This window comes from Trichechus manatus, unplaced genomic scaffold (assembly GCF_000243295.1).
Source record: "Trichechus manatus latirostris isolate Lorelei unplaced genomic scaffold, TriManLat1.0 scaffold00100, whole genome shotgun sequence".
NCBI classification, from domain to species: Eukaryota; Metazoa; Chordata; class Mammalia; order Sirenia; family Trichechidae; genus Trichechus; species Trichechus manatus.
The window spans coordinates 6,384,275-6,394,569 of record NW_004444036.1 but is presented as its reverse complement, the minus strand read 5'-3'; the positions used below and the strand labels follow the sequence as shown (position 1 = coordinate 6,394,569).

Genomic DNA, 10,295 nt, shown 5'->3' with positions numbered 1-10,295 from the left:
GAAAGGCACTAAATAAACTTCAGGATAGTTTATGAATCCTGAGCTTGCATTAGTCATGTCCAAGTCCATCTCATAAAAGGAAAAAATGGAAATAGAAGGCCAATTCTGGGTGCTTGGTGAAAAGCTCAACAAACTTTGCGCAAGGGTGATTAACCCAGACAATACCACTTTATATACATAAAATCCTTGACCAATCCAGGAGAGTTTCACAAAAACCTAACTCCTTCCAATGCCCAGACAATAGTTCACTGGTAGAACATCTGGTATATGAATCAGAGAAGTGTGTTATGGCATCCCTAGTCTGAGATCTAGTATCTAATTTCCTTTTAATTTACCATGATTATTTTTGTAAAACTTCATGGCTCTACTCCAGGGGATGTATATAGCAAGGCTGCCAAAATCCTGTCTTCTCTTCAGAACCACATTCTTAGGCCGGCTTCTCTATATTTTCTTCCCTTCTAGCTGCATTTTACCTTCTTCCTTCTACCACTTAATCAGTGTCTGTTTCTTTTAGCAATCTGGGCTGATGAGGAGGGATAAGAACGTGATTTGAAGATTGAGACATGAGCATGTTGGAAATCCAATTCTACTAGAAAATTGTTATAGCTTATAATGATGATCTGATACTGCTGCTTTGGGTTTGTTTTTTGTTTTATTTTGTTTTGAATAATGGCCATCCTACCTACAACGTTCAGCAAAACTGAGTTCCATCAAGTAAAGTTAATCAGGACAAGGTAACAGCATCATGTAGAAACTGTGAGGGTCCCAACTGATCACCAACCAGTTTTCCCAAATCAGCAAGTGACTTAATGATTTCCATGTCCAAAGTCATAATTCTATGCCTTCATCAAACACTTTCTCTGACCTGCAGAATGTGTTTCTTTGGAGTTCAAAAAGAAATAAGAAGGAAAAGGCTTCATATAAGCATGACAAACCTCGACTGATTTTAAATGCCCATGTGCAGGAATAAAACAAGGAGTATCTTATGTGTCTAAACCAAATCAGAATGATTCCTCCAGGGAAAAGGCACATTAATTTCCAGCGCCCCTAATCTAATATCACTTGTTTTTCAAAATACAAACTAAGGTCACATTAAGCCACAGTTAAGAGGAGGGAAAGGTAGCTGCCCTTCAGGAGTGTATCCATTTGGAGAGGAGGAAGTCAAGGGGAAAATCACTCTCCTCTGGCTAACACAGTGTAATTGTTTTCCTCATGATGGGGCCCCTCCATTTTTTCTCCCTTCAGAAGTTCCCATGGTTACAAGAAGACCTGGCACACACTCGTGCATATCTATATTTAAAAAAAGGATAACATCACAGAAATGCAAAATGGTCTCCTGTGTTTAGTCTGAGTTTGTCATTTTGCTTTTGAGATTCTCCTATTGCCCCACTTCCTCATGTACAATGAATAATGTGAAAAGGGGGAAATATCTATTTTAAGAAACTGGAAATGCCAGGTAATTGCTTTAAGGCCATTAAGATTTTATCCTCCACACATATTCATAAGAGATAGAGGAGTTCACTTAAAAGGAAAAAGCTCTGAGGATCAAACACACAGTGCCACTCTTTCTTCCAGACTCTTAGACTTGAAGAGTGCAAATTATGTTTCTTTGGACTACACAGGAATTTTAAATTTTAAATTCTAAAATGTCTTCAATCACGAACTTTTTCAAAAAGATTTTCTAAAACAGAGGTAACATCAAACAAGCTGAAACAGAAGGGCACTTTGCTTCCTCCTCGGGGTAGTGTGCGTCCCTTTGCACTAAAGGGACACGAAAGCCATGTGTTCCTAATGGGGAATTAGAAAATCATTTTCTCAGTGCCTGCTCATTTCAGGAACAAGAGAACGCGCATATAGGAGGGTAACAAGACAGACAGGAATTAGGCTAAAGAAAAATGTCTGGGCTAGAGCTCTCTCCAGCAGACAGACATAACCACCAAGGTTTGGACAGAGTAGATAAAATTGTAGAGATTACATCTCCTAGTTTCCCTGCTTCTGCGTGACTAGGAGCTTTGCTTCTTCCGGGATTTGAAGGTATATCCCTTTTTCTATTTGATAAGCTCAATTTCTTTACCAAGTAGCCTTTCTGCCAGCTTCATTCATGCTGACTTGAACAGGGCAATTAGCTACATCCGACACAAGTTGGGAGGCACGTTTCCAGTCCAATAGGACTCAAATTGAGGGCAAGAACTTCAACAAAAAAATTGAAAAGTGAAGAGCTAAAATATCTCTAATTTATCTTAGAGGTTAAAAATGCTGTATAATACTGTACATAAAATCTAGCACCGTATTCTACAGAGCAGTAGACCTCCAGAGTATCTATACACATGTCTTCGTCATTGAGGGTTACCAGTTTAATAGATGATTGAATTTTTATGGATGCATTCTATTCAGGCCCCCTGCAAAGCTGTAGATTAAAATGGTATGTGCCACTTAGCTGTGCCTAACCCACTAAAATGGACAATAGCAACAATTCAGCAGATAGCATTTTAACAATAGTAGCCTAGGGATTTATTTTTGTTGGTTTGGTTTTCTAAAGCAGCAGACTTGGTGCATTTCTCATATTCTGTTTTTTAAGTCCTAGAACTTTGAACAGATACTGTTTAGATCCAAGCAGGTCCCTTATCCAAATACTGATAATGCATTAAAAATAAAAGTTCTCAGGGAATATAGGCCTGAAGCAGTGGGAGCTGAATGCTCGGTGCAGCATCTAATGGCACTGTTCAACTTGCTCCAGATGGCAGAAAGCAGAGGCCCAGCTACCAGAGTCGGCAGGAGTCCATGCCCCTGTTCATCGTGGAATTGAGTGGACAGTTAAAAGCTTTCTGGAACTCTTCAAAGTTGCTAATTGCACCATTGACTCTGAAAAAGATATGTCAAAGTCCATGTCATTTACTTTTTATATACCAACAGGTTCTGAATAGAATCGGAGCAGTGTGTTGCAAGAAGGGATATTGGCCTTGTGCTGTGTAAAGGAGAGACAACTGAAGCTCAAAATGGTTAAGTAAATTTCCAAAGAAATAAACAGAGCTGAGACCAGAACCACCTGAATGCCAGGTAAATGTTCCTACTACTCTGCCTATTATGTTAAATTCCCATAAAACTGTATTATCACCAATACTTAGCTTTTCTAACTATTTTTTATGGAAGGTATAACTTACATACAGTAAACTGCACAAAACTTAAGGGTAGGGCTCATTCATTTTTTCATGTGTATATACGTATGTTACTACCACCTAGATCAAGACATAGAACATTTCCAGCATCCAGAAGTTTCCCTCATATCCCCTACCAATAGTATCCACAAGGATAACCACTATTCTGACCTTTATTGCCACAGATTAGTTTTGTCTGTTTTTGGACTTCATACATATGGAATCATACCACATATATACTCTTTAGTCTCTGACATCTTTCACTCAATTTTATGTTTGTAAGATTAATCCACGTTGTTGCATTTCCAACTATTTTTAAAGAATTCATTCAATCTATAGAAATACTTTCTCAAAATTCTTATTAGGTTTGGAGGGTCATATTTACCTAGAATTTGGTTCATGCAACAATCAACTAATGAATGGTAGCTAGTTTGTATCAATGAGTAATTCTTTAAGAGGAGTTACCTCCAAAATCTGATATTCGTGCCAGTTCCTGACTGCAGTAAAGACTTCAGATTCCTACTCAGCACTTTGATTGTAACTGCCTTTTGGAAGTGGTATTTCCATTGTGTGATTTCCACTGCACTCAAAATCTATAGTTACTGCAGACATCAGTAACAAGTCAGGCAAAAAAAAAAGTTCCCCCTCATCTATTTCTTACTCAACTGCACGGTCAAAGGATTGACTAAAGACTCAGTATTCTCAGTCACTATTTCTTCCCTGTGATTTTGTTACCTGCGGGCATTTGAATGAACAAAATGCCTTGTATCCAAAAAATCTTCCTAAGCTCTTGTGTTTTAGCTGGGATCTATGGGGAGGGATGCATATTTCATAGTGTGATTCACTCTGGGCAGTGTTAAAGATAGAATTTAGCCGATAATTAGTAAGCATGCACTGCAAATTGTTGGCTAAAATCCAACATTGCAGGCAACTAGTTAGTAAAAGGAAATTGGTTTCTAAAAGATTATCTGTTGAGTAATTAATCTACTGTGTGGTTTCATCTGCACCATTTGTCAGTAGGAGCACATCTGAGTCTATTAGAGACCGTCAGCCTTCAGACAGTTCAGCCCAGTGGGGGAGACTTTCCAACACAGTGATTAGATTTTTATGCTAGTGGGTAATTTATAGTCAATTTCTGAAGCATTTTCTACAGCAAGGTTTTAGGAATAAAATTTTAAAATATAGAAGAAATTTTAGATGACTTTCCTGCAATATGCTAATGGATTCATTTAAACATTAAATATAAAGATATCCAGATATAATATGTTCCAAGCAAAGAATGAATAAATGTAAATTATCATAGCTTCTTGGATTTCTCAGTATAATTCTCTGTCCCCTACTATAGACAGTTTCTCTCAAACTACAGAACCTAGCATAGGGTAATATTAACCTTAATTTTATTTTTACTCAATATTTTATACATTCTGACAAATAAGATTGTAAATCACAATCCTCTCCCCCTTACATATAACCAATTGTTTCTACATAGGATTAAAACTAAAAGCTAAAATGTAGAGGCACTTTGGACTCTATACATGAATTATGATTGCTAAATATCACCATATATCCTCCCTTGTGTTCAGAGGTATTCAGAAAGTGGGCATTCATTCATGTTTGTTGGTCAACTGCATGAAAGAACAAGAGGCGTTAAATAGAATATTCTTTACCACAAAATAAGCCAGGGCTCTAGGTGTTGTAAGGCAGAGTCCATCTCATCCATTTTTAAAACAATAAAGACTGTTATTTGACCAGACAAAAAAGTAGGTGATTGGATAAATCAAATATTCCAGTCTACTGAGAAGTGTCATATATGGCATCCGTGAATTGCTGCCTTGCAAAAACTGGAAGATAATAAATGGGATTTAATATGAAAGCTAGGATTTGGTTTCCAAATTATCTTTGGAGTCTTGATAAAGCAGTATATTAGAGGTGTGTACAACTGGCCACCAATTGAAATTTAGCTGAGAGAACGTTAACTAAACCTGCTTACTACTAATAAAGAAAAGATGTCTAGTTTCTGTTTGGCCAGATTTTTTTGCCTGTAAAATGGAAATCACACTGTTGATGATACAGGCTTTTGTTCAGACTACCTATTTAGTAGAGCACTGGGATGGCTGAGTGGGAGAGGAAGTAGGGAGAGGCAAGTGGAGAACTGGTGTCACCCATTTGCTCATTTACCTAAACTGAGGAGGGCTGTGAGCACCAATCTGAACTTGTTCTCGGGCAGCTTCTGGTCTGTAGGAATTGCACCTCACCTGAAAGAGAAAAGCACCCTCTAAGTATGTTTCTATCCCAATTATACATTTACTACTGTCTTAACTGCTCCAAATTATACTGAAAAATAATTTCAGAATCAATGGATGACAAAAAGTTTTAGTAGATCAGATAAAACCTTCATCAGCAGTAACATCTATTAGTCTAATCCCCAGAGTAGAAGGTTTTATCAATGTGGATAATTCCACAATTGGAGTGAATTAGGAAGGTTTCCAGACAAGTGCTTTAAATTAACAGAGACTAGTATATGTGCCCAGAAATTGACCAATGTGCATTCATTCAATTATTTTAATGTTTGAAATAGCCCTTACCAAATTTAACCATATTCATTCGAATCAATAAACTGAATCAATCATCTGTTATTGAGTATGGTCGTGAGAAGTTAGTATTTTGTACCCTAGGTGCTTCACTTGCCTCACCCTAGTCTAGGCGTTGGATAGGAGTGTGCTCTCCCGTCTCGTTTGAAGGTAGACATGGCTGTTTGAGCTGCTCTGGCCAATGAAATGCAAGCAGAAATGATATCTGTCACTTCCTGGCAGAAGCTTTAAAAACCTGACAGAAGTTTTAAGAGCCTTAAGAGCAATTTAAGATGCAACAATAAAGACCAGTGTGCATTTCATCATCTCTCTTTTCTACTCCTATGGTGACCATGGAAGCACGTGTTGAGATAAAAGACTCCAACACCCAGGTCCTTGACTAATAACTATGAGCAGAGCCCCACAGCTGACCCGTGTTGGATATGGAGCACAAAAAAGAAATAACTTTTGTTGTGCTGTTTGTTTCTGCAGCATAACCTACTTAATCCTGACTTGAAGTATGTCTTGACATACAATGTAGGCTTAAAGTATGAATGGCTAGGATGCATAAATATGGGGAGAAGAACATCCCAAATGGGGGAAAAAATGGAAGCAAAGACACAGAGGCAGAAAAGAGTGAGACATGTTTCAGAAAAAAAAAGCAAGACATTCAGTTTAGCTGGAATGTGTGGTGCATAATGGGCAGCAATGGGAGACCAGGTGAGAGAGAGGATGCTGTCAAATTTCTGACGTTTTGAGCAACAGGCTAAAGTGTTTCAATCATAGATAAACACTGTTTTTTGAGCAGGAAAATGATACAATCTATATTTTCAAGAGATTTACCTGGCAGAGGCATATAGTAGAAGGAGGAAATTAGAGACTAGTTAAAAGATTATTTCTAGGCACAAGAGAGAGCTCAATAAATATCCACTGAATACATAGACATGGTGTCATGGATTGAATTGTGTCCCCCGGAAATATCTGTCAACTTGGCTAGGCCATGATTCCCAGTATTGTGTGATTGTCCACCATTTTGTCATCTGATGTGATTTTCCTATATACTGTAAATCCTACCTCTATGATGTTAATGAAGGAGGATTAGAGGCAGTTATGTTAATGAGGCAGGACTCAATCTACAAGATTAGGTTATGTTTTAAGTCAATCTCTTTTGAGACATAAAAGACAGAAGCAAGCAGAGAGACATGGGGACCTCATACCACCAAGAAACAAGAGCCAGGAGAATAGCATGTCCTTTGGACCCAGGGTCCCTGTGCTGAGAAGCTCCTAGACCAGGGGAAGATTGATGACAAGGACCTTCCTCCAGAGCTGACAGAAAGAGAAAGCCTTCCCCTGGAGCTGCCACCCTGAATTTGGACTTCTAGCCTACTAGACTATAAAAGAATAAATTTCTGTTAAAGCCATCCACTTGTGGGATTTCTATTACAGCAGCACTAGATAACTAAGACACAGAGGAATGGAGAGAAGTAGAAGGATGAGATGAATATCTGAGGAAAAAATTGGCAGACCACAGCAACTACAGGGATATTGGAAGCAGGAAAGGCCATATGATGCTATTGCTTTTGATGAAGATAAACAGAAGTCACCGTGGTTCTGAATTTGACACTGAAGATGTTTTTGTAATGTGATTCCTTAATTTCTGCAGAAACTAGCTAATGTGAAGTTGTTTCTGGCATTTGCTTTTACCTCGTTTCTTCTTATTTCTTCTCATAGTCTTTCATTATTATACAGTATTCTCTTTGCTTCATTTATCATTTAAGAGATTTCTGAAGACACATTATGGTTGTTACTGTTTTCCTACTATCTTCCCAGGAGGGAAAATAACTTTACTCCTTATAAGCAGACTTACTCCAACATGCAAAAGATTAAAAATCCTCCTCATTTTGTCAGTGGGAAAAGCTCCAGGATAAATTTCTCATTAGTGATATAAAATAGCTTTCAACTTTTTTCCCCCAAATCTCTTTAGTTTAAAATAAATCAGATATCGTTTGGTATTTTATTTGGAGACACTTCAAAATTATGACTGTAACATCACTATCAATTAGTTTCTTTCATCTACAAAGAGATATTGTGGACTAGGATGTAACTTAGAACTGATGGACCCTTGTACTTTGTCTGCTAGAGCAGGGGTTGGCAAACTTTTTTTGTAAAGGGACAGATAGTAAATACTTTAGGTTTTGCAAAAACAAAAACAGGCAGCAGATCATACTTGGCCCATGCACCTGAGTTTGCCAACACCTGCTCTAGAAAGTTCTAACTATTTTTGTGTGTTTATTTTAGATATCTGACCCACTATTGGCCCAGAAGAAAGTCTCCCTAATTTAATTTTGTTACTCTTACCTTTTTGAGCAATTCATCTAAAAATGTCAAGAATCTTAAATGCACCCAGTATTTTTGCTGGGTGGTATGGAGTTACATAAGTATAAGGATTCAGAAGATTAGATGTGGGGATAAAACTAAAAGTCTTGAAATTTTTTAGAACAATTAACTACTCAACTTCACGCTAATAAAGGTAAGTGTAGGAGTTGGAGATATTTATGAGGACTGGAGTGGTTGGGGAAGGGTTTGCAGAAGATGTGAAGGAAGATGGAGAAAAGATTGAATCATCTGGGGGGAGGAGGGCCAGATTACAGAAATAAAAGCAAAGCCAAAGAGACAGTAATGGACTAGCAGTGAGGAGATCTGCCTGGCTACAGTTGAGTCTTGTGGGGCTGTGGAAAACTAAAGATGGTTGGTAGAGTGGGTCAGATTGAGGAGCACTTTGAAAGTCAAAGGGAGGTGTTTGGCCTGGATGTGGTAGACACTTGGGAGCCACCGGAGTTCTCTCAGTAGGTTAGTGATGCAATAAAGTGTATTTCAATGGTATGTAAGATAGATAGTGATGGAAAGATGCTGAAGGCAGGAAAACTTGCCATAGGGCTGTTGAAATAATCCAAAGTGGAAGACATTAAGGCCTAGCCTATAGATGATGGGATGGGTAATGTGGAGGTTAAGTCTGGAAAGCATTTAAAAGGATGAAACATCTAGCTTTTGGGACAGGCCATAATAAGGATAGATAAATAAGAAAGAAAAAGAAACAGAAGGTATCCAGATTGAAAAAGAAGTAAAATTATCTCTATTCGTGGATGATATGATCCTATATAGAGAAAATCCCAGAGTCCACAAGAAAACTTCTAGAGATAATAGAGGAATTCAGCAAAGTTTCAGGGTACAAGGTCAAGAAACAAAAATCAGTTGGGTTTCTATACACCAGCAATGAGAAATCTGAAAGGGAAATTAGGGAAACAATTCCATTTACAATAACATCTAAAAGAATAAAATACCTAGGAATAAATCTAACCAGGAACATAAAGAATTTAGACAATGAAAACTATAAAACACTGCTGAAAGAGATTAAAGAAGACTTGTTTTTGTTGTTAGGTGCCGTCAAGTCAGTTCCAACTCATAGCAACCCTATGTACAACAGAACGAAACACTGCCCAGTCCTGCACCAACCTCACAATTGTTGCTATGTTTGAGCCCACTGTTGCAGCCGCTGTGTCAATCCATCTCATTGAGGGTCTTCCTCTTTTTCACTGATCCTCTACCAAGCTTGATGTCCTTCTCCAGGGACTGGTCCCTCCTGACAATATGTCCAAAGTTAGCGAAACAAAGTTTCACCATTCTCGCTTCCAAGGAGCTCTCTGGTTGTACTTCTTTCAAGACAAATTTGTTCATTCTTCTGGCAGTCCATGGTATATTCAATATTCTTTGCCAACACCACATTTCAAAGGCATCAGATCTTCTTTCAGTCTGCCTTATTCGTTGTCTAGCTTTTGCACACGTATAAGGTGATTGAAAATATCATGGCTTCAGTCAGGCGCACCTTAGTCCTCAAAGCGACACTTTTGCTTTTTAACATTTTAACACTGCAAGAGGTCTTTTGCAGTAGATTTGCTCAGTGCAATATGTCATTTGATTTCTCGACCACTGCTTCCATGGGCATTGATTGTGGATCCGAGTAAAATGAAATTCTTGACAACTTCAATATTTTCTCCATTTATCATGATATTGCTTATGGGTCCAGTTGTGAGGGTTTTTGTTTTCTTTATGTTGAGGTCTAATCCATACTGAAGGCTGTAGTCTTTGATCTTCATCAAAGGAAGAAAGAAGACTTAAATAAACAGAAAGATGGTCCATGTTCATGGATTGGGAGACTTCATATTGTTAAAATGTCAAAGATGTCAATACTACTCAGAGTGATCTATAGATTCAACGCAATCCTGATCAAAATTCAATAGCCTTCTTTACAGAAATAGAAAAACCAGAAAACCAATCCTCAATTTTATATGGAGTGCAAGAGGCCCTGAATAGCTAAAACAATGTTGAAAGAGAAGAACAAAGTAGGAAGACTCACACTTCCTGATTTTAAAACATACTATACAGCTACGGTTACGGTGCAGTAGTTAAGAGCTTGGCTGCTAACCAAAAGGTCAGCAGTTCAAATCCACCAGGTGGTCCTTGGAAACCCTATGGGACAGTTCTACTCTGTCCTATAGGGTTGCTATGAGTC

The 10,295-nt window shown here is 38.1% G+C and overlaps 1 protein-coding gene across 1 annotated transcript in view; it reads right to left on the bottom strand.

Moving 5' to 3' along the window:
- Positions 1 to 2,487: 2,487 nt before the first annotated feature.
- PHEX (phosphate regulating endopeptidase X-linked) overlaps positions 2,488 to 10,295 on the bottom strand; it is a 231,194-nt gene continuing 223,386 nt past the window's right edge. Inside the window, exons 21-22 of the mRNA XM_004382849.3 lie at positions 5,334 to 5,410; positions 2,488 to 2,862 (exon numbers count right to left, since the gene is read on the bottom strand). Of these exons, the coding sequence (XP_004382906.1) occupies positions 2,760 to 2,862; positions 5,334 to 5,410 (180 nt within the window). The 3' untranslated portion in view covers positions 2,488 to 2,759. The remainder of the gene's footprint in view (positions 2,863 to 5,333; positions 5,411 to 10,295) is intronic.